This window comes from Cannabis sativa, chromosome X (assembly GCF_029168945.1).
Source record: "Cannabis sativa cultivar Pink pepper isolate KNU-18-1 chromosome X, ASM2916894v1, whole genome shotgun sequence".
NCBI classification, from domain to species: domain Eukaryota; kingdom Viridiplantae; phylum Streptophyta; class Magnoliopsida; order Rosales; family Cannabaceae; genus Cannabis; species Cannabis sativa.
This window is the reverse complement of record NC_083610.1, coordinates 71,353,678-71,378,012: the sequence shown is the minus strand read 5'-3', so window position 1 is coordinate 71,378,012 and position 24,335 is coordinate 71,353,678. Positions and strand designations below refer to the sequence as shown.

The 24,335-nt window shown below is 34.1% G+C and overlaps 3 protein-coding genes across 5 annotated transcripts; 2 read left to right on the top strand and 1 right to left on the bottom strand.

Annotated features, from left to right (window-relative positions):
- The first annotated feature begins 981 nt into the window (after nt 1–981).
- On the top strand, nt 982–6,833 carry LOC115697999 (DEAD-box ATP-dependent RNA helicase 15). 3 transcript variants are annotated; one of them, XM_061106640.1, is made up of 13 exons: nt 982–1,034; nt 1,068–1,140; nt 1,239–1,357; nt 1,593–1,693; nt 3,455–3,627; nt 3,762–3,945; nt 4,038–4,156; nt 4,698–4,754; nt 4,834–5,018; nt 5,384–5,528; nt 5,998–6,081; nt 6,176–6,239; nt 6,482–6,833. In XM_061106640.1, the coding sequence occupies exons 3-13, from the start codon at nt 1,242–1,244 to the stop codon at nt 6,490–6,492; spliced, it is 1,239 nt and encodes a 412-aa protein (XP_060962623.1). In that variant the 5' UTR covers nt 982–1,034; nt 1,068–1,140; nt 1,239–1,241; the 3' UTR covers nt 6,493–6,833. The 3 variants fall into 3 exon arrangements, with proteins under 3 accessions (XP_060962623.1, XP_060962622.1, XP_030481047.1); XM_061106639.1 differs by having other exon boundaries at nt 986–1,034; nt 3,714–3,945; XM_030625187.2 differs by lacking the exons at nt 982–1,034; nt 1,068–1,140; nt 1,239–1,357 and having other exon boundaries at nt 3,322–3,627; nt 3,714–3,945.
- A 1,215-nt stretch (nt 6,834–8,048) lies between these two features.
- LOC115698014 (putative methylesterase 12, chloroplastic) lies at nt 8,049–11,576 on the top strand. Its single transcript, XM_030625197.2, has 5 exons — nt 8,049–8,942; nt 9,768–10,007; nt 10,091–10,234; nt 10,508–10,642; nt 10,995–11,576. The coding sequence occupies exons 1-5, from the start codon at nt 8,697–8,699 to the stop codon at nt 11,265–11,267; spliced, it is 1,038 nt and encodes a 345-aa protein (XP_030481057.1). The 5' UTR covers nt 8,049–8,696; the 3' UTR covers nt 11,268–11,576.
- A 3,040-nt stretch (nt 11,577–14,616) lies between these two features.
- LOC115695339 (uncharacterized) lies at nt 14,617–17,343 on the bottom strand. The gene is made up of 5 exons (XM_030622414.1): nt 17,104–17,343; nt 16,437–16,891; nt 15,847–16,393; nt 15,303–15,717; nt 14,617–15,134 (listed from the first exon to the last, which is right to left on the bottom strand). The coding sequence occupies exons 1-5, from the start codon at nt 17,341–17,343 to the stop codon at nt 14,617–14,619; spliced, it is 2,175 nt and encodes a 724-aa protein (XP_030478274.1).
- Between the last annotated feature and the right edge of the window lie 6,992 nt (nt 17,344–24,335).

Below are 24,335 nucleotides of genomic sequence, written 5' to 3'. Positions count from 1 at the left end.
TTTTATTTACGTCGGGTCTAGGTCCGGAGTCAGATTTGGGTTCAAGTTAGAAGTCGGGTTCAGCGCCAGGGCCGTGGGGGCATTTGGGTTCGGGTCATGATCGAAGTCTAAGATATTGATTAAGAAAAAAAATGTTTAAAAAAATATTGAAAGTGATTTTTTTTTTGTTTTTAAAATTTTGATTCTCAATTAAAAAATTAAAAAGTAAAATCAGTTTTATAGAACATGATTTTGAAAAATATTTTCAGTTTTCTCTGGTTTAGGATTTAGGGTTTAGGGTTTAGTAACCCTAAGGTGCCGTTTTGTAACACTTTTTTAATCAGTTTTCTGTTTTTAAAATTGAAAAAGTAAAAATATTTTTCAAAAACATGTTCTATAAAGCTGTTTTACTTTTTAATTTTTTAATTAAGAATCTAAATTTTAAAAACAAAAAAAATCACTTTCAAAATTTTTTTAAACAGTTTTTTTCTTAATCAATATTTTGAACTCCGACCCCAACCTAGACCTTAGGACCCGGACTTCGGTCTCGGCCCCAGTCCCGGACTCAGACCACGATCTCGGCCCCAAACCCGGACCTGGACCTGACAAAAAACAAAATTAAAAAATAAAAATAAAATTGAAAGTTATAGAACACACTTTTATTTTCTGTTTTTAAAATTGAAAAACAAAAATGGTTATAGAACACATTTTTATTTTTTAAAAACAAAGTTTTAAAAATACAAATTTTACTTTTATTTTTTGTTTTTAAAATTAAAAAACAAAAGTATTATCAAATGACGACTTAATTTTTGAATCAAATTCCTTGGAAACCAACAGTACATTGTTTCCAAATAAAAATAAAAATTAATTAGAGTAAGAGATAAGGTATTTCTGTAATTATTGACAAAATCATGGGCATTTCTGTCACTTGAAGAACTTCACTTTTGTTTAAAAAGATGGCTGGTTGTTATAGTTGATTTTATGGTCTTTATCGGATCGGTCGAGTTCTCCGCGCTCTATTCCTATATTTCCTAATACAAAGTCCTTTTATTCGATTTCTCAAAAAAAAAAAAAGTCCTTTTATTCGAATTTCTTTTTCAGGCTAACCTTTTCATTTGCAGACTTTCCAAAACCCTACTCACCTCTTCCCTCTTACCACAGGTAGCTTCTTTTCTCGATTCGATCACAATTTCAAAACCCTAGTTTCAAACTCGATCTGTTCTTCTGAAGGTAATGTACCTATATTTTGTAATTTGCAGAATATGGGCGAAACTAAGGACGCCGATGTTTATGACGAAGAGCTCGTTGACTACGAAGAAGAAGAAGACAAGGCCATCGACTCTGTTGGAGCTAAAGTCAATGGCGAAGCCCCCAAGAAGTGAGTGTTATTATTTTTTTTTTTATCAATATAATTCCTCGTTCTCTTTTTTGTTTCTTATAAATAACCGCCACTTTAATTTTTAATTTAAACAATTTTTGGTGTAATTTTTTTGTATCTGTGCTGTTAATCATGATAAATATAGTGATTGATTGTCATTTATACAAATAGTTCGTTTATTGACTGTTGATTCTGCCTAGTGCTGAGCTTATTTGTTATCGTTGTTTTTTTGTAGGGGATATGTAGGCATACACAGCTCAGGGTTCAGAGACTTCCTTTTGAAGCCAGAGCTTTTACGAGCTATTGTTGACTCTGGGTTTGAGCATCCTTCTGAAGGTAAACTGCTTAGATCCTTTTTTTTTATTGTTGCAATTAATGCTGCAAGCTTGTGTGTGTGTGCTGGCCGGCCCATATTTTTCAGTGCTTTTCAAAAAACGGAACGTGTCTTGCTGTGCCACAGCCGTAGCGTGCCAAAGGGTAGGCACTGCTCGTTTTTGCTCGTGAGGGCCGGTATAGCTATATTTTATAGATTTAATTATATTTATATAATTTTTCAACTGTATTTTACGGATAATTATATAAAAAAATAAAGCTAATTAGTAATTTTTTCCCTTAAACTTTGACATGTACCAAATCGTGTCCCTGAATTTTTTTGGCCGTTAAAAATTCCCCTCGAACTATTGAGATTGTTAAATTTAAGGACTTTTGTCTAATTTCATTCAATTTTACTATTTCAGTGATTGTTTATGTACTAAATTATGTTCCCTAAACTTTGATATCTACCAAATCGTGCTCCTTAAACTTTGATATGTATTAAATCATGCCCCCTAAAATTTCATCTATGTAAAATTTTTTTTACTAAAATTAGACAAAAGTCCTTAAATCTAACAATCTCAATAGTTTAAGGGAAATTTTTAACGGCCAAAAAAATTTAGGGGCATGATTTGATACATGTAAAGTTCAGGGAAAAAAATTACTAATTAGCCAAAAAATAATTAGCATTAGAACTTGAATATTTACTTGTAAATACTCAGATTTCTATACATAAATTAATATATAATTTTTTTTTTATGTTTTAATAGTTTTAATTATAGAATTATAATATTAAGTATTATATTTAAATTTTCTTATTATTTTAACTTATATATAATTGATAAATTCATATCTCATTATTATTATTATTATGATTAAATTGTAAGATTTTTTAATATGTTGTGTCGTGTTTTTCGAGTTTGTTGCATAGCGTGCATTTCGGGATAGTCTATTTGTGCTTATGTGCCATGTCTTTCGTCCTTCTCGTGCCGTGTCGTGTCAATTTGTAGCATCGTGCCGTGTTGTGTCTAAGTCCGTATTTTTTCGTGCCTAGCCGTGCTCGTGTCGATTTCGTGCCGTGTTAAAAAGCCCGGCTTATATTTACAACACTAAATTTGCAATAAGTATTTTAATTCTGCAGTATAGTTTTATAGTTTTATATACATGTATATTTTGATAGTCGTATATTTCAGTAATTACAGTAATTACTGAGTTTGAGTTTATATTGGGTGATTCTGAAACTAAATATAAACGTTTTATTAGCTTTAGTTTTGGTAGGATGAAGATGTCTGCAATTTGGATTCTCTTGTAGTCGTACACATAACTATGGAGAGCCCGGCTGTTTCAAGTGTAATTTTGCACGAGGGAAATTTTAATGATTTTCTGTGCTTTATCCTACCTGACCAATGTGTTTTTTTTAATTCAATGTTTGTGATGATATGCGGATGCTTTATATGTTCAGTTTTATTTTATATGTTCCAAACTTGGTGTTGTTGTATGGTTTAATTGTCCTTTTTGGTAATCTTGTTGCTGATGATATACTGTATGAATTGGGAGCTTTGTAGAGGTTAGGTTGTTATGCTTTTCCATTTCTCATCTTGTGGTTTGTCATATTTGTTTCATTCATTAATCATTTGCTTATATGTTTTCAGGTAATATATTACTGTCATTGTATTGAATTCAGAGAAATGGTTAGCTTTAGCCTTTCAATAAGAAAAGATCGGTGGCATTATGTTTTACTTACCAATGGTTCTTTCAACCTGGCTTTCTTTGGTTCTTCATCAGTGCAACATGAATGTATCCCTCAAGCTATTCTAGGTATGGATGTTATATGTCAAGCTAAATCTGGAATGGGAAAAACTGCTGTTTTTGTTCTGTCAAGTCTGCAGCAGATTGATCCCGTGGCTGGCCAAGTTTCTGCCCTTGTTCTCTGTCATACAAGAGAGTTGGCTTATCAGGTATATTGAAGTTGTGACTGCTTTGTATACAACTCTTCTCTTATTTATGTTTAGTTGGCTCACTTGTTTAGCCTATGTTATGGTAGATATGTCATGAGTTTGAGAGGTTTAGTACCTACTTGCCTGATCTCAAGGTTGCGGTCTTTTACGGAGGTGTCAACATCAAACTCCACAAAGATCTACTGAAAAATGAGTGCCCCCATATTGTTGTTGGAACTCCTGGAAGAATATTAGCACTGACCAGAGATAAAGATCTTTCCCTGAAGAATGTGAGGCATTTTATTCTAGATGAATGTGACAAGATGCTTGAATCACTTGGTATGAGAGTGTTTTCTTATTATATCATCCAGTCTTTGGATACTTTCTGGTGTCATATATTTTGAGAGTTTCTCATTCCATGTGTTTTGCAGATATGAGGAGAGATGTGCAAGAGATTTTCAAGATGACACCTCATGATAAGCAAGTCATGATGTTTTCTGCAACACTTAGCAAAGAAATCCGCCCTGTTTGCAAGAAATTTATGCAAGATGTAATGTTCCATGGCCAGTACTACTCAATTTTGACGTCTTTTTCATAATCCTGCTTCCTCGCTATTTTCTTGTGGTCGGTGTTTAATTCCGTCATAACAAGTGCTGGTTCTTAGGCTGTACAATGGGGAGTGAGAAGGAAGGAAGTAGGTCTACCTTTTAGGAGTTTCCATGGTTGTGGGATTAGTATTCCATGTTCTACTTCTGTTTTTCTTCAAATTGTTTTCTCTTCATCCTTTTGTTTAGCATTGTGTTTGGTGTGGGTTTAGTTTTGAGTCATGGGTACTTTGTGGTTGCCTGGGGTATATGGGGAGGGATGGGAGTGTATGCTGTCACCACACCATCTGCTGTTCATTGCTTAATAGAGTGGTTAAGCGCCAGTGGTGCTTGCTTGATGTAACATAGAAAAGTATCTTCGAGGAGACAAGAGGTGGACCAGGTTCTTGATTCAAGGGATGTGCGTCATCATTCATTTCGTTCTGGATTCAATTAGCCTGTGGAAGGCCCCTAATTTGATTTAATGTGACATTTTGTTCCTTTCAGCCTATGGAAATCTACGTTGATGACGAGGCCAAGTTAACCCTACATGGGCTTGTACAGGTATATATATAAATATATGTATCTTAATGTATTTTAACTGTCTTTAGATATGAATCTTATTCACGTATGGTAAATGCAGCACTACATCAAGTTGAGCGAGTCGGAGAAAAACCGCAAGTTGAACGACCTCCTTGATGCTTTGGATTTCAATCAAGTTGTTATTTTTGTTAAAAGTGTGAGCAGAGCTGCTGAGCTGAACAAGTTGCTTGCAGAGTGCAACTTTCCTTCTATATGTATCCATTCAGGCATGTCCCAGGAGGAAAGGTTAGGATTCTAACTCACTTCTTACTTCCCTTGCTCTTTTGGTTGTTACTGTTTTGTTCTATTATGAATCTCATTTTGTGTAGCATACGATTACTAGAACAGTTATAATATATGTATGGCTTCAATGTAGTAAACCAGTGATCACTCTCTGTTCAGTAATTTCTTAATCTAACAAATGCTTTGCCTTGCCATTTTGTTCAGTTGATGTTTTAATAGTGTCATGTGACTGATGTTCTTTTACCAAAATAAAAAATTAGTGATTTTTGTTTACACATGTATGTCATCTGACATCACGTAGCACCTTTCAATTGTAATATGTTGCTTTTATTGGAGTGTTTACTTATTCAAGTTAAGTATATGTTTAGGTTGAAGCGCTATAAAGGTTTCAAGGAGGGGCAGAATAGGATTCTCGTGGCTACAGATTTGGTTGGTAGAGGAATTGACATTGAGCGTGTTAACATTGTCATTAACTATGACATGCCTGATTCTGCCGACACCTATCTACACAGGGTAGGTTTAGTAGTGCATATCATTTTATAATATTTTTTTTATTGGAGCATTTCCATTGGAGTCCAAATTGGTGATGCAGTCCTAAAATATAACACACTTTTGAAGGAAAAAAAAGTGGTTACTCCAATTGTGTGCCAAAAGCTCTGCTAAATTTTACACACAATATAGCATGCATGCTTTTTTATTATTTTTAATTGAAAGCAAATGAAGACTTTTTACTTTTTATTTTTTTAGTGGGGATGATAAAATAGAAAAGAGAATTACTTTCTTCCTCGTATTTTCAAAAATATTCAATAAGCTTTTTAACGGATGATTTTCTTTTTTTTCCTTTTTTTTATCAACTTTTAAAATTTTGCATTGGATCAAAGTTGTAAAAGCTGTGCCAAATATGTTAATTGTTTAATTTTTGTACCAAATATAATCTTATGTTACAAGTTGAGTAGTGCTTTTTACATGAAATTCTGGCCAGGTTGGTAGAGCTGGTAGATTCGGCACGAAAGGGCTTGCCATCACATTTGTTTCTTCTGCTGCTGATTCTGATGTTCTCAATGATGTAAAGGATTTAATTTTCCGTTCGGCATCTCTTCTTTACTCTCTATGTGGTACTGCTATCGATCATTAACGAAATTTTGTTGTATGAAATGCAGGTTCAGGAGAGGTTTGAGGTGGATATAAAGGAGCTTCCAGAGCAGATTGATACTTCTACATACAGTATGTTCTCTCTCATTACTCTTTATTTTGGGTTTATGTCATTTTCATTTTCATATTACGTCTAGGGCTCTTCCTTTCAGGTATGTGTTGTTAGGCTGATATTAGGCTTCTGCTATTTTAATTGTGATGCACAATACTCCAAAATTTACAAGACGATAATCCTGACCTGAACACCATTGGTTTGGTAATCCGAAAATAGTTATTATATTATCCTAACTGTTTTGAGTTGATATTATTTACAGTGCCATCGTAAAAGGAGGGAGTTTGCTCACTTGGCACGGAAAGCTTCATCCACCACCCGGAGCAAAGTGCCTTCGTCCTTCATTCATCTCCAAACTAATGTCCAGCTGAAGACTTCAGATACTCTTCTATTGTGTACACTTATTTTTTTAGTTCTTCTCGATCTTATTCTAGGTCTTTTACACATAGCATCTATTTATTAATGTATCCTGATAGATCCAATCTTAAAAGTCCTACTCTCCTGTTTGTGTGTTTGATCAAAATTAATTTTGGTTGATTTTTATCTTTATGTTGTAGGAAGGTGAGTTATTTGATAACACCAGGTGGTTTAATCGATACTGAAGTTTATAATTAGTCTTGTTTTTTATGATTTTGGTGAGTTGTGAGCCTTAATTTTAGGTGGTAGATTAGATGCAGCAGATCATTAATCAACGCACTTGTAAACTTTTGAATATTTTCAGTTTTTTTTTTCTATTCATTTTAGGGTGCATAATGCATATAAACAGTAATAAAAACAGAAAGCTAAGGAATTGATCTACGCACACTTACGGGCTAGCAGAATTTTTTCAGATTTCAAAACTGTTCACATGTTTAATTTTCTTCCTCAAATTAATATTTGTATGGGTCTTTTCCTAATTAAATTGTGAGCGTTATATCAATACATCTTAATATAATTTTTAGATAGTACATAATAATATAATACAATATTCTTGGCTCTATCAAATTGCAGAAACCAAACTACAATATTCTTCTGATAATTACAGTTTCGACTCTGGCAAGATTCAGTGATACACGAATATTGCCAACCCTACAAAACGTTCATCTTATTGCATCAAGAAAGCCAGAGACAAAAAAATAGTGAGGGAAACAAAAACAAAATAATAATAATATTAATAAAATGAACATATTTCTGTAAAACATAAAATTATTCCATTCCATCTAGTTAACTATGTTGAATATAGATATTAAAAGGAAGACGTATGCTACAAATGAAGAAGAAAAAAGCAATGTTATGTGTATGTGGCCCTACTCTAGTCTAATATCTAATGAAACTCTATTATTATGTGTAATAAGAAAAAATAAAGAGTTGGTTTGGGTTGACTGTGTTACGTTAGTAGGTTTTTTTTTTTGCATATATTTATTTATAAATAGATATAATGGTACGGAAATACTGGACCACGTTACGTCGACGACGTTAATGACAGACAAATGTGTGGGGTCCCCACTACCAATCCCGCGTCAAAATTACCAATATACCATGCAAAAGAGAGAAGAAATGATCTTGAAGGAGGGGCATTATAGTAAAAATAGTATAAATGAAGAAATATGAGTAGAAACTAGAAAGTAATGGCGGCCCGCTTCGACCAGTAAGTATGTATGTATTTGCGGTGTTCTTCTACGGTGTCGTTTTTGAGTAAATAAAAATATGTGTATGTTTGTGTTGTGTTTTGTGTTTTGTGTTTTGTTATTCTTTCTTTGCTCAACTAGGTAGACAAAATGATTATATTACATGTCATTATGTCATTGGCAAACCTGGAATTTGACAAAAACAAATCTCTCAAGATTTTTACTTTATTTATATTTTGTCATTTGTATTTAAATTAGGCTAAAGGTGGTTAAACTTACTAGAGTAGAAGACAACACGAACATTCACAAAAGACAAAACTCAAAGCTCAAAACCTATAACCTATGTGCACATGCCCAAATCCTGTAAAGGGTAATAACTAATAACTAATGTATATAAGAATAATCCCCAACTATATATAACAATATCCTATAACTTTTATATATACATATATATAGAGAGAGGGAGAGTAAGAAGTAAGAACACTCTAATCCAAAGTCTTACAGTTCTCCTCCCACCGTTGAAATAAGCCAAAGCATTTAATACTCTTTACCAATATAGTTGGCGATTTTTTTTTCTTTATTATGAATTGAATTTCGTAATTCACATCTGAAATTTATTGTAGTCCCATCTCTCTTGCCTCTTTCCTTACCTACTCTATTTCTTTTTTCTTCTTCTTCTTCTTATTTTTCTTTTGTTTTATCATACCAAAAAAAAAAATTAAAAGAAAGTTGATTACAGACTGTTTTGAAACATAGGATGCTGGTCTACTTCATTGCTACCATATCATTTTTTTCTTGATTTTCTTCCTCTTACAATCAAATTTCCCCAAAAAAGATTTCTGGGTTTTCTGGCTAAAACGATTCTAGACGATGGGTAATCGTTTTATTTGCATGTCAAAGAAGGAAATCAAAGATAATGGATCCAGAAGTAAGCGAATGAATCGGTCACAGAGGAAATTATTAGCTGATGAAGAGTTCTTGCACAAACAAGCCCTTTCCATGGCTCTTCATCAACACCAGTTGTCTCAGAGATTCGATGGTTCGATGTCAAGGAGGATTGGGTCTACAAGCTCTCGGAGACATAATCTATCAGAATCAGTAACAAATGGAAAACTCGTATGTTCTTCTTTTTTTTATTATTTCATTTTTCCTTTGTGTAATCATAATTTGATTGGAGTTTTTTCAATGATTAGATCTGTGATTAGAAAATAAGTAAATGAAATAGAAAAGTGGGGTTTGAAAATTAAGATCTGATATGGGCTAAAAATAAGCTAAAGCCATAATAAAGTTTTCAGTATCTTTTTTGTTCAAGCAAATTTTGTATTTTGGCTATGAAGTTGGAAAAGTTAAAGAATATAAGAATAAGATAAAATAAAATAGTACCTGAAAGAACAAGAATTCAGAATTGCTCTTCTAAAGATGTACTATTTTAAAGTATTATCATTTCCTTGATCTTTAGTTTACGTTTTTTCTTTATGTAAAGAGAGAAAGAAAAAATAAAAAGTGGTATCAAAAAGTCCCTTTTTTTTTTAAAAAAAAAAAAGGCCCACGCAAATGATTATGTCCCTTTGTTTGAGTATTTTTATAATTGAATCGTTATTGATTGTAATGTGGATCATGGAGTACGTACTTTGGTCAAGAGATAAGATAAGAGTGACTCTACTTTTATGGTATTTTCCTTTCAAGAAAAAAAAAACAGAATATGTTGTTTATTTAGATGGATTAATATGAGAAAAGGGGAAGCACTATCATATTCTTTTGCTAGAATATTGAAAAAGCTATAGTTATGCTATTCCATTTCAATTGGAACCATATGTGGAATTCCTTATACTTGTAAAACAATTATCTTCAATGAATGCGTGTATTTGTTTCAAATTTGAGTACCCTTTTGGCATAAAATGAAACTTCATTGTATATTTCTTTTTTTGTTTTTCGGTATAGGCACCTGAAGTTCTTGAGAATCTTACAACGAAGAAATTTGTTTTAATACATGGAGAAGGATTTGGAGCATGGTGTTGGTACAAAACAATTTCTCTGTTGGAAGAAACAGGATTGGTTCCCACTGCATTTGATCTCACGGGGTCTGGAATCGAACTAACAGATACTAATGCTGTTTGTACACTGGCAGAGTACTCGAAACCATTGATTAATTTTCTACAAAACCTTCCAGAGGATGAAAAGGTTAGAAGAGTGTTGAGTTTTTTAATTTATGGAAATGTCTATTTATTTAGTCAAATACCGTAATGTATTGAGTTCTGTTGTAGGTTATTTTGGTTGGTCACAGTAGTGGAGGTGCGTGTGTTTCATATGCAATGGAGCATTTCCCACATAAGATCTCGAAAGCAATTTTCCTCTGTGCGACAATGGTATCTGATGGCCAGCGACCGTTTGATGTGTTTGCAGAAGAGGTAAGCAATAAATTTTTGTGTAACTAAGATTTTTTTGGTCTTGGAATTAGAAAGTAAACAGAGATAGGTAAATTCCAAATGATTTCATATGAATTATGTCATTACAAGTTTCATCAGATGTTTTAAACTATAAGTATACAAATATGGTATTGAAACTGCTTCAGCTTTTCCATATGTTTCGGTGTATGAACATTTCTTTTTTAATTTTTCATGCCAAGGTTTTGTTTCAAATTCACATACTTCCCTATTGTCAAACTCTTTTTCTTGTTTTAGCTTGGCTCCGCGGAACAATTCATGGAAGGATCCAAGTTTTTGATTCATGGGAATGGAAAAGATCAACCTCCTACCGGATTCATGTTTGAGAAAGAGCAGATGAAAGGATTATATTTCAATCACTCGCCAACAAAGGTATGTATAATGTATGTTATATACACAAAAGCATATATCATTATCACTTTTTCATCTCGGGGAACACAGATTTTTCATAAGCATACTACTAAAAATATAACGTTGCTTATCATAAGCAAGATCATGTTAATACTTTTGAGCTCGTCATCAAATATATCCAGCATGATTTTGATGCAGAAACATGTGTCATGTTTACATCGGTGTCATTCTTTGATTAAAATTATAGCTAGTGTGACCTTGAAATTGGTTTCTATCTCATAAAAAAGTAATGTATTCGGGCATTCATCAAATGTGTTCTTCCTAGTTCTGTATGTATGTATGTATGTCACAATCGAGTTTGATTTTGTTGCAGGACATTGCCTTGGCTATGGTTTCAATGAGACCTGTCCCACTAGGCCCCATCATGGAGAAACTGTCACTTTCCCCCGAAAATTATGGAAAGGGTCGGCGGTTCTTTATCCAGACATTGGATGACCATGCTCTTTCTCCAGACATTCAAGAGAAGCTGGTGAGGGAAAATCCACCAGAGGGTGTATTCAAGATAAAAACCAGTGACCATTGCCCATTTTTCTCAAAGCCACAAGCCCTGCACAAAATTTTGGTGGAAATTGCTCAAATTCCATAGTCCAAAACACCAAATTAAGAATATGCTTTTTCTTTATTTATCATTTTCTTCACCATATTTATAGAAGAACCACCAAAGATAGTTGAGTTATTGAAAGTAAGGCCAGGGTTGTATGTAAGAACATGGTGTCCCAGGTGTGTGTGTGTGTAGTCAGATTGATTTTCTTTGAAGACAATGCAAGTATCACACTCAATGTGGTTAATCAGAGGTTGAAGAAATGAAATTTGTTGTAAATTTCATCTAAATAGAACACTCCCAGTAGACAACTAGCTTAATCATCTTTCAATAAAGATTTTATTGATCGGGAAATCTGAGCATACATTAAAAAATATGGACTTTACAAATCATTGGTAAAATGTGCTTTCTAAGAAAAATTAACAAAAAATCCCTTTATCTCTCCTCTCTTCTTTCTCACTGCGCGGGGTGGACATTTCATCCAATTCAAATATTTTCCATTTAATCCGATCTAATTTAATTAGTAATTAGATTTAAAAAATTATCATTCGATCCAATTCAATTAAGGAATATTTTAAAAAAACACAAAAACAAAAAAATATTATTATTATAAAAATACGGTCTGTAGAAAATTTTTAATATTTTTACAATTTTTTAGATTTTATCTACATAAAATACAGTCTTTTTATGTTATACTCTTGTTATTTTATTGTTGATTTTTTATTATTATATATTGTTTTGGTGTTGTTTGTTGTTGTTTTGATAATTTTTTGTTATTTTCTTGTATGTTTTATAGAATACTGTAAAAATATATATATAAAAAAAACTTTGAACGTAAATATATATATTTTTCTTATAAAAATTAATATTTTATGTAATTATCCTTTCAATTAAACTTTAAAATCCAATCTAATTAGTAATTGGGTTCTATTGGTTTTTTTTAATTAAATTTCAATTCTAACACTTTTTTTTATATTAACTAAAAAATAAAAAAAAATTACATAAAAACTAAAGGGTTAATTTCACAAATGCACAAAAAAAAAAAATAACAAAAATACGGTTTCACGAAATTTTAAACATTTTTACGATTTTTTTTTAATTTTATTTACATAAAATACGGTCTTTTTATGTTGAAATTTTGTTCATTTGTTGTTAATTTTTTGTTATATGTATGTTATTTTTTGTTGTTATTTTGATGTTATTTTCATGTTACTTTTATGTTATTTTGTTGTTGTTATGTTGTTTTCGTGTTATTTTTTGGAAAACCGTAAAAATGTAAAAAAAAATATTCTTTGAACGTAAAAATATAAATATTTTACAAAAAAATGGTGTCTTATGTAATTATTCCAAAACTAAATCATATATGAGTTCTTAAGTTTCTTAAGGAGTTTTTTAATGAGAAATTTTTACTAAATACTAACTTATTTTCCAAACTTTACATTTATACTTTGACAAGAAATTTTTTACATTTATACTTTTCCTACTTATTTTTTTTTTTCTTTTTGACTCTATTTTACTAATTAAAGGTTCAAAAAAGTTTTTATTTTCTTTTCTTTATATTTTGTTTAGTCAGCTTCTTTTTTTTTTCTCTATTTTTTTTTTCCTCTTATCTATCTCTATTTCTCTTTTTTATGGAAATAGTAGTAAATGACCCTAAATTCTTTTTTATTGAAACTTAATGTCCCTTTTTAAAAATAATATAGCAAATGGCCTTTATTATTTTTTAGTACATAAAATACCCTTAGTTATATAAGGGTATTATTCATTATATTCATTTTCCAAATAGAAACAGAAGCTCTGCTCCAAAATCTAAATGACAAAGCCTCCCTCTTCTTATTTTTTTCGGTTAGTTTAGATTTCTTCAAATTTTTATGGTAAATTATCGTGATTTCTCCCAAAAGGTGATGAAATATTTTTCTCTCATTCTTTTTTTTTTATTTAAGCGTTTATATATTACAACATGTTTAATCTGGGACTCGAACCCAGGACCTCCAACACTCACACACCCATCTATGGCCACTTGAGCTAGCCTCAAGTGGTTTTTTTTTCTCTCATTCATTTATTTGATTCATTCGTTGGACCCAATCATTTTCCCTTAATTCCTCACAATTGAAAGCGACGAAGCTCTACTCATTTTCTTCCTCTTCTAGTTTTCTCACATCTCCAAATTACAATGATTACCCCCAAACAACGACCAAAATCTCAGTCAAATTTTTCTATCGGTGGTATATACATTTTGTCTTATGGTATATATATTTTCTATACTATGGTATACCATTCAGAAAATAAAATAAAAAAATTTGAATTGTATATGAATTTTATTGTATAGCATACATATATTTTTAATCATAGAATACTAATCTTTAGTTTTTTCTTTCTTTTTTTATTTTATTCGTCATATTAAGATATGTATTTATTCAAAAAACTACTACTTTTTAAGTTTTTTCTTTATTTTTCTTATTTGATATACATCAGCACATAAAAAAGATATATTTGTAGATTAAATGGATATCCCATACTCCATAGTGTAAAATTAATATACCACGAGCTTAAATTTTTTATAAGTTTCTTTTTTGTTTGTCTTTTTTTTTTTTTTAATGAGATAATGTAATGCATAATATATATAATGTAGTGAAAATTATATATACGTCAAATTTAAATTAATATTCAATTTTTTTTCTTGCTTTCCTCCACGATATATCATATCACATACAAACGATATACCTAAGACCAATATAAATATACCACAAACTTAAATACTATTAAATGAGATTTTTTTCCCTAAGATATATAATAGCATACACATAATATATACTACAATAATAAGCAGAAATACTATAATGAAAAATTAATATAATAAATTAAAAAAAATTATATATTAATTTAATATTCCACATGTTTTGTTTTCTTTTTCTTTCCTTCATGATATACTAATGAACATAAAGACAATATTTCCTAGTGAAATATAACTATGCCTCAAACTTAAACTATTATTCCACATTTTTTAATTTCCTTCTTTTGTTCATTATATACCATAGCACATTAAAATAATATACCACAATCTTAAACCAATATGCTACCTTTCAGTTTTTTTTAATATACTATTGCACATAAAAACGATATACTATTGTGCAAAATAACTATACCAAACACTTAATTATTCAAGGTTATAATTATAATTTCATCATCAAATTTTTAACTAAATGGACATTTTGTTAATTTTTTATAAAAAGGGACATTTATTAGCTTAATTGTTAGAATTAGGGCCATTTTGCATCTTGGCCCTTTTCTAATTCTCTCTCTCTCTCTCTCTCTCTCTCTCTCTCTCTCTCTCTCTCTCTCTCTCTCTCTCTCTCTCTCTCTGAAAAAAACGCGTTTATAAATAAAAGTGAAGTTAGACCTGACGGTCATTACAAAAGATATTACCAGGTATAGTAGATATCTCTACCATCCCCGTAACATTGTTGGTAAACGCCCATTTGGCCATATTATGGGCCGCATAGTTACTGTTTCTAGAAATACAAGAAAAATTACAATTAGTCATAAAACCAGAGAGGATCTTGCATTGTCGCACATAGTTCTCGATTCCCCAAAAGGAGTCAGTCCCTCTTAGGTTCTTGATAACAATCTCAGAATCACTCTCCACCATAACAAAAGGATGATGCAATGAGACGGCCGTCTCCATAGCTAAAAGACAGGTCGCAGCTTCTCCAGTGAGTGGGTCCGAGAAGTGTAGTCTTTTTGCCGCCACCCACAAAACTGATTCCTTATGGTCCCTTGCAATTGCCACAGCACACATAGTGTCGCCTCCGACCTTTACATCGCAATTGATTTTAACCCAATCCTCCAGAGGTGGAGACCAAGCAAGAGTTTCAGAAGGCTGTGGTGGGGAAAACAAGCAGGAGCCATAATCTGCGTAACAAGAAGAAATAGAGTTAATATAATGCTTAATGTTACCCATTGATTTGTTATGTACCTTGTCGTTGCGAGCTCTGAAATCGTATCAACCACAATCGAGGCATAGAGGAAAAGCTCATCAGTATCGACTCCTCTGGATTTAAGATTCCAGAGAAAAGTAACCCAGTCCCACATTCGGGCTCCAGAATCCAGGACAGGCATGACCCCCAAGGAGAAGACCTCCAAAAGTGGAAAGCAAAGTTGCAGTACAGGAACAAGTGCTCTGTGGTCTCCTCATCTCCCCACAAATAGGGCAGGAGACCTCCTCAAAACCCATCCTCTTAGCAAGAAGGGCTCTTAGGGGTAGTGCATTGGAGAGGATACTCCACCAATGAACTTTGTGTCGTTCTAAAATCTTTGAGTTCCAGAGTTTGTTCCATAATGTCGGAGCAATGGTGCACGAAGGCGCCTCAGCGAGCGCTTGTATAAGATAGGCAGACTTGGTTGAAAACAGGCCATTAGGTTCCTTTGTCCAGACCCATCTATCCCTTCTCTGGCCGCTTGGATTACCGCCTCTTAAGATGTTTCTAATAGTTTCCTAGTCGAAAAGATTTTGCAACTTAGAAATGTCCCAATTCCCGTCGGGTAAAAGTAATTCCGACACTCTCTCCAAACTCCGATGTTGGCGATCATTAGGCTTAGGGTGGAAATCCGTACTATGGATAACCCAAGGGTCATTCCAAATACTTGTCTCTCTCCCATCAGATATTAGCTTGCATGCCCCTTTTCTTAAAGTCTCTTTAGATCGCACCACATTTCTCCCAAACCAAGAATCTGAGCTCTTAACCTCACAGTCAAGAAACTGCTTACCCTTAAGGTACTTAGATTTGAGGACATTACAGCACATCGACTGTTCTTCAGTAAGCAGAGCCCAACCCCACTTGGCCAACAACGCTTGGTTCATCTCCACAGTCTTTCTAAATCCAAGCCCTCCCCGGGATTCGGGGAGGCACAACTGGTCCCAGGCTTTAAGACAGATGCCTCTATTACCTTGCTCACAACCCCACCAAAAGTCCCTCATCATACCATCAATCCGAGATGCAAGCTTTTTAGACAGCTTTGTCGTATGCATCGAGTAGATAGGCAAAGCCAGCCCCACCGACTTGATCAACGTAGCACGACCGACCTTGGATAATGTTTTTAATTTCCACCCATGAAGTTTTGACACCAGGTTATCAAGGATGAAGTTAAAGTCCGCATCTTTTTGGCGTGACCTAAAAAGCGGGAGTCCCAAATAGTTTATGTTACCCAATTCACAGTTCAATCCTGATACCTCGTTTCATACCATCACTTGTGTTACCGCTAAAGAAAATAGAGATTTTGAGCTTATTAATTTTCTGACCAGACCAATCACAAAACTTCTCCACGCAATGCCACAAACTCCTAGCTTCTTCAAGGTTTGCCCTGCCAACAAGGATCAGATCATCAGCAAAGAAAAGGTGAGAGAGTTTGGGGCCATCTCTGCTCAGCTTTATGCCTTTGATGGTACCTCTATCGATGGCATGCTCAATGATACGCGAGAGGATTTTACCCACCCAGATAAAGATGTAGGGAGATAGGGGGTCTCCTTGTCTTATGCCACACTCCGGAGTCAAACTGTTAAACTTTCTTCCATTGAGGAAAAGGTTGAAAGAAGTTGTTGTGATACACTGACTGACCCAATGGTAGAATTTGTCAGTGGCCTTGAAACTACGCAGAACGTGATTAATAAACTGCCAACTCAATTTATCATACGCCTTAACAAGGTCAATCTTGATTGCAAAAAACCCCTCTTTCCCTTTTTTCCTCGTAAAAGAGTGTATGATTTCCTGGATAAGACATTATTATCTTGGATGCTCCGGCCCGGGACAAACGCTGCTTGGGTAGGACAAATCAATCTGGGCAATAACACTCTGATTCTATTCGCAATGATTTTTGAGATTACCTTGTAAATCACATTACACAAGGAGATAGGTCTGAATCGGGACACTTTCTTAGGGTTGGGAACCTTAGGAATGAGGGTAATATTTGTAGCATTAAAGCCTCTATGCATATTCCCTGACTGGAAAAAGTCCACCACTACATCACAGAAATCCTTCCCCATAAAGTTCCAGTAGTGTTTGAAGAAGAGAACTGACATACCATCAGGACCCGGGGCCTTCAAGCTTCCCGTAGAGAACATCATTTATCTAATTTCCTCGTGATCCGGGATCACCTCAAGATCAGCCTGCTCCAAAGGGGAGAGATAATCATGGATTAGGTAGTCTAAGCTCTCTAGTGGGCCCTAAGGCGGGTTTTTGAAGATGTCACATAGAAAAGCAGTAAACTCATTACCAATGACAGCTTTATTGGTTATCCACACACCATCCTTGTTCAAGATACTATCCACTGAGTTTCTTCTATTACGGATCGTGGCAGAGATGAAGAAAAAATTAGTACACTTATCACCATCCTTAATCCAAGAAACCCTAGATCTCTATTGCCAGTAAATAGCTTTCCGCCTTAAGGCTTCATTAAGCTCTTTCCTCACCTCGGCTTCCGTTGCCCACTTCCTTTCACCAACAGGCATACTTTGGATAACATGTAACTGGCCCTCCAACTTAGAGATGCAAGAATCCAGCTTGCCAAATTGCACTCGGTTCCAGTTACTCAGAGCCAAGCTGGTCGCACCAACTCTCTTAAACACTCTAGCCGGGGCCCCAACATGGGAGACAGACCCCAAGCTTGATCTACCACCAATGAGCTACGAGGGTCCCTTGTCCACCAAGCTTCAAAACGAAAAGGCCTTCTGGCGCCAGAGACTGATGCTTCGTATTCACAAAGAGGGGCCGATGGTCAGAATTACAGGTAGTGAGAGATCGAACCACCGTTTTGGGAAAGATTCCCAGCCAATCATTATTCACAAGAGCTTTATCCAGGGCCAACTTAACATGATTAGTACCGTCTCTATGATTGTCTCAAGTCATGATATCCCCTTTGATAGGCAGGTCAACTAACGCATGACGGTTAATTAACTCCGAGATGAAGGGAATAAACTGATCCCTCCCCTTAGACCCAACCCGCTCAGAGTTGCTCAGAACAAAATTAACATCGCCTAAGATTAACCAAGGGCCACCAAATTTTTCCCCAGACAGCATCAAGCTAGACCAAAATTTCTTCTTCTCATGGAAATATGGAGGACCGTACACACACGACAACAACCAGGGGCTCCTTACAGGGTCAGAGTACACAAAACCCGTTATTTGATTTTTAGAAACACTAATATTTTCAAATTCAAAACCCCCTTTCCAAGCTAAAATTAAACCCCCCACACATCCCACAGCCGGAACAACAATATTATTATAAAAGTGAAGTTTCATAAGGGAACGTACCAGACTTGAAGCATCTACTTTGAGTTCGGTAATGAAAATGAAATCAGGATCGCACGACCGAATCAGGGCTTTCAGCTCCAGAACTGTAGAGGTCTGCCCTAACCCTCTACAGTTCCAAGCTACACCTCTCATGGCTCCTGTGGAGGAGGTTGCACATCCTCCTCCACAGGGGTCATCTTCGCACCATGAGCACCCACTGCAGAACCCACATCCTCAATAAGTAGCACATAAGGGGTTGGAATTGAAATATCCAACGGTCTAGCACATGCTTTCCAGGCAGTAAGTCTAGAATACTGCCCCACCGAAATCCGATTCTCAACTTGATGGGACTGGTCAGTTGAGATCTTAGCACCTCCAATCTTCGCAACCTCGTCACTATCCATCGGCTCCTCCGAAGACGCATCTTGGTCATGAGAAATAGGTTCTGGAGTCCCACCAACCGGCCCAGTACCTCTAGGATAGTCTCTGACCACTCTCTTAACCCTACAGAGAGGGACAAACGGTCTCTTTCCTAGAGAGGAAGTTTCAAGGTCCAAACGCCACTTCTTAACCGGGGTAGTTCTCTCATTACAATCAGAAGTTGGTTGGACACCAATAACTATACCAAAAGATTTCCTTTTATTTTTACCTGAATACCCAAGGGCATCAAGTTCCTTGATGTAGTCTTCTTGAGCTTGAAAAAAACTAGCCAAAGCCCTTTTTTCCTCATGTTGGGAAGAGGAGTCACGGCCCAAAAAGGAGGTACAATTACCGCCCACTAAATAATCACCCTCGAAAATGTTCATTTTAGACCTCACAGAAGGTGAGAGCCCAACAGGAATAATCATCGGTCCAGGCCCACCCATCAAGTTAGCATTCGCAGCAGTCAAAGTGTCATGGGCCTTAATCACGCGGCCCGAATTATCCCCAAGAACAGCGTCCCCAAGCATTTGAGTATTGAGCTTATTAACCCAGTCATCACGGCCCACAAACGAACCCGGCCCAATGTCTTTATTACCCAACTTAACCAGCCCAACAGATTTATCCAATAAAGGGACTGGGGTCAGAGGAGACCTTTCTTTATCACCTTCAAAAATCACGCCCAAATTTGAATTATCCTCCAAATTAGGAAGCGCAGCAGGCTCATTACCACGGTCCATCCTTGGGTTCGTCCTGCTCTTACCAGAAAAATGCAACACTCTCGAACCCCCCTCCTGAGCCTTCAACACCATTTTAGGGACCCACGCCTTGAAGAATCTGGATCGTAGTCGCTGACCGGCACTCGAGACAAGAGCTTTCCTCGAGCCAGGCAAAGACCCATCCCCAACCGCCCCAGAACCATTACCCCTCATCGACACCGGAGAAGAGAGTAAAGTCGGCATCCTCTTCTTACCATCAATTCTTTTAGCAGCCTTTGACGATTCACGAGTGCCAGACTCATTGAGCTTACCAGAAAGCAGCAAGCATAAGAGGAGTTTGAATTTAGCCATGGACCATACAGTGGGTACTTGGTACCCTGAGTATCCTCAATGGTGACCGGAGAACCCCAAGAGCATTCCCCATGTTGGTGTCCCAAGCATCCACAGAAAAAGCAAAAGTTACCTATGTTCTCATACTTGATTTGCACCCAGCAGTTCTCACCATTCAACATTTTAAAGAAACAACCACTAAACAGGGGCAAGTTAACGTTAATCTCAACCTGAACCTGTATCCATTTATTCCAAGAAAATGGTCTAGACTCATCCAAATCAATAAAGAGCACCTTACCCGCCTGAGCTCCCAGAATGTTAGCATTAATACGGGAGAAATAGTCGTGCGGCAAGAAATGGATTTGAATCCACAGGCGGATGTTGGTGAACGAAGGTGCCAAAGTGCCGAAGCCAGGAGGCCAAGCAAGGAGAACCAGAGAAAAACCTTTGACACACCAGGGTCCATTGTCGAGAACCCTTCTCCTATCCGCCACCTTCTCGAAGCCAAATCTAAACACGTTCGTAGCAACCCGTCCAGAGAAGGGGGTGTCCACCTTCACATGAGTTTTCCAAGGGTTTCCACAGAAGGCTTCCACTTCTCTCTCCCCCAAAGATCTGGAGGTCAGCACTTTTCCAATGAGATAGTATTTAGCTAGCACCTGTGAAGTAGTAGCACTAGGGACAAGTTTAATGGTGGCCTCATTAAGAGAGATGCATTTGCCCCACGAGGAAGCAATCTTTTTACCAACCAAATCCATTAATGCACAAACGGCCACCAACCGACAAAGTTAAAGACAAATACCTACCCACCCAACAAACACCAGGAAACGCCACACAATAGATACACCCCAAAAGGAAGACAAGCAGAACAGTAAAAGAGAGGGAAAAGGAAAATGAAACACAGCAAAATGGATACTAAGAGCAGACAAAGTCAACTTCCCACCCCAAGAAACATAGATAAATAAAAGACAAAGTCAAAACAGTAAGAAAACAAGAAAGAAAAGGTTTAGGAATGAAGGAGTTAAAGCAAATGGAAACGAGAGCTGGTAGAAGACCATCTCTCATGAAAAGACCAAAGGGAATAAGACTTTAATCATCCATTTTGACCTAAAATAAGTTTAATATATGGTGAAATTTGTGTTTTTGAAACTCCTCAATTGTTTAAAAGAAAATGCCAAAGAGGACTCTCTCTCTCTCTCTCTCTCTCTCTCTCTCTCTCTCTCTCTCTCTCTCTCTCTCTCTCTCTCTCTCTCTCTCTCTCTCTCTCTCTCTCTCTCTCAAATTTTTTTTTATCATTATATATATAATAAGTTACATTTTTATATCTCATTTTTTAACACTCTTTCTCTCTCTTACAAAAAAATTAATAAAAGCACTCTTAAATTTTTCTATATTTTACATGATTAATAAAAGTAGTATATTTTTTTTTGGATATTTTGTAGTTTGTTCAGAGTTAATTTACAAATGAATTGCATATTTTAACAAGATTGATGCCTTGTTATTTTTCTGTTGATTTATAGTTGCCTTTTTATTTTTTATTTTATAGTTGTTTTTATGTTGTTTAGGTGTTCTATAATTTTTTTATAGTTATTTTTATGTATTTTTTTGGTCCAGTTGTTGTTTAGTTTATGTATATTTTTTATCGTGTATATTTTTAGTTTATCCTAAATAATATTTTTGCTGTATATATGTGAATTTATTTTCTTATTTTTACGTTATTTTTTAGTTTATAGTTGTTTTTTAACTATCGCTAGCTCAAAAAAGAAAAGAGAAAAAAAAGTTGAAAGAATAAAGTTGTGACAACAAATTCTACGAAAAAAAATGTAATAATACAAAAAGATAAATTAAATTGTCAAAACTAAGTAAAAAAAATCGTAATACAAAAATATATTGAGGAGTTGATATTATTTTGCTTAGTGCAATTAGGTCAATATATTGTTATATTTGTGTTACTTTGTAGTTATATTTTTGTTGTTTTATAATTATTTTCATGTTGTTAATGTAGAAGGATAATATTGCCAGCTATTATCAGTCAAAGTATAACAATTTGTACCATTATATTCGTTAGATTTGTTTTATATATTCCTCTGTTCTCTCTCTTTTATTGTTATTAGTTTGTTAATAACTTAGTCAATCTTTTTTTTTTATTGTAGTATATATCAGTATTCTTTCTTGTAAATGTACACGCCTATATAAAGGCTTTTTATCAATTAATAATAATCAATTGCTTCCATATTCACAGTTAATAAGTTGTTCTAGGGTTATTTTTAAGTTGTTTTTTAGTTCTTTTTTTATTTTACTGTAACACAGAGTATTTTTGTAATTGTTAAACTTTAAACACATTATTTTTGTAAAGTTGGTACTAAAAATATAAAAAACTTTGTCACAGTATTTTTGTAAACTTTCTCTCATTTAATAGTATTTTTATAAATTTCTATTTTTTAATCAAGTATAATAAAATCTATGAAAATTAATAAACAAGTAAATTTTAAATTTAAATATTATTTTATTATATACAAATAAATATAATATTTTTTAATATATTATATGTAATTAGACTAGATCAATTTTTATTTAAATCTTGAAAGTGTCATTCAAAAACTAATCAAATCTAATAAGAATTCAACTATTCACATCCAATCCAGTCCACCTATAATTGGATATTTAACTTTTTGTAATTGAATTGGATTAGTTGAAATCTTGTCCACCTCTAATTAACATTGTTGAAGCACCATTGGCATTCTCCCACCACCGAAACACCTATAAAAGCAAAATTATATATTTCTTTTTGCAACATTTTTATGTTGAATGATTAAAACTTAAACCGAAGAAAGATTCATGGATTTTGAATACTTTTTTTTTTTTTTTGAAATGTACAAGATTTTTATGTTTTGTTTGGGTTATTTTTTCTTCTCCAGTTTTGGAACTTTTGAAAATTGTAGATTTTTTTTATTAAAAGCCATGTCTAATAATATTGTAATGAAAATTTGATTTTTAGATAGAAAAAAAATATGATTAATGATGTTTTGATGATGATGGAGTGACAACGCGTTAACGATGGTCCTAAAAATTTAATTTTTAGGGGCAAAAACGTGGGTTGTGCAATGAAATTTGACAAAAAATTTAGCAGGCATAATTTCCATTCGATTGTCGGTTTGAGATGATTTCTTCGAGATAAATGTGTAGAACCTATAAAGAAAAACAATTTGTTCATACTCGCCAGCGTTGATGTTAGCTGTTAATAGTGGAAATGTATATATTAGTGAGTTGAGTGTTTTAATGGCTGACATTATAAATTTATCGTCTAAATTTTTGGAGCAACTATCTCATGTGGCTCTCAACAATAACATTGCAACGCATGATTGCTAAGCATGCTTTTAGGCCAGAGAATAAATTATCCTAATTTGAAGAAGTTCCTGTGCGAATAAGTAATGTCTTCATCGTGAATTTTATTGCGATTTTATTCACTTTATTAAAAAGAATTGTACAACAATAAATTTTGATTATTTTAGTCTCAATGTTTTAGTATAACCTCGATTTGTCAGACTTAAATTTGTTGTTACACTTCAAATTTTGCATTTCACACTTTCTACACCTATAAATCTCGAAAATAATAAATTAAAAATAAGTAAAATTTATTGAGTAAAAATTTATGTTTCGCTAAAGTTTTTCTATCAAATTTCATGCAACTTATTTAAACCATCATCTTACATCGTTTTCATCGCAAAAATTAAATGTCTATAGCACTTTCGTTAAGCATAGTTAAACATCACTTTTTTCTCTTAAAAATCAAGTTTTCATCGTACCATTTCTAAAACATCATGAAGCATCATGGTTGTCTAAAAATTAAATTTTCATTGCACCATCAAATTGAAAATTTCAACTATTCAAACATAAAGATGTTGCAAAAGGAAAGAAAAAAAAAAAAAAGATAAGTGTGTTTCCATAGGTATTTCAAGGGTGCTTCTATAGGTGCTGCAATGGCGTTGATGGTTCTGGAGGATATTTTGTTCTAAGTTTCTTAGAAAAGCTTACTGTCTATGCTCAAATTTCCCAAGAAAAACTATAACCAGTTACTTGGATATGAAGACACCAACCCCAATTGATTTCACTTTTACACCTTTTTTTTTTTGTATTTTAATCTATTTTCCAATAAAACCCCAAACTATGTATGACTCACACCCCAGAAGATTTTATTTTCAACTATGCACACAACAAACAATATGACACTCTTCAATGAAAATATTTATCATTTAATTAATTAAGACAAGTCTTTATTTTAATTAGGACTATATATAGCATCCTTTTGACATTTTTATATGAAAACTGATGGTTATTCAATGTTTCATGATGCTCAA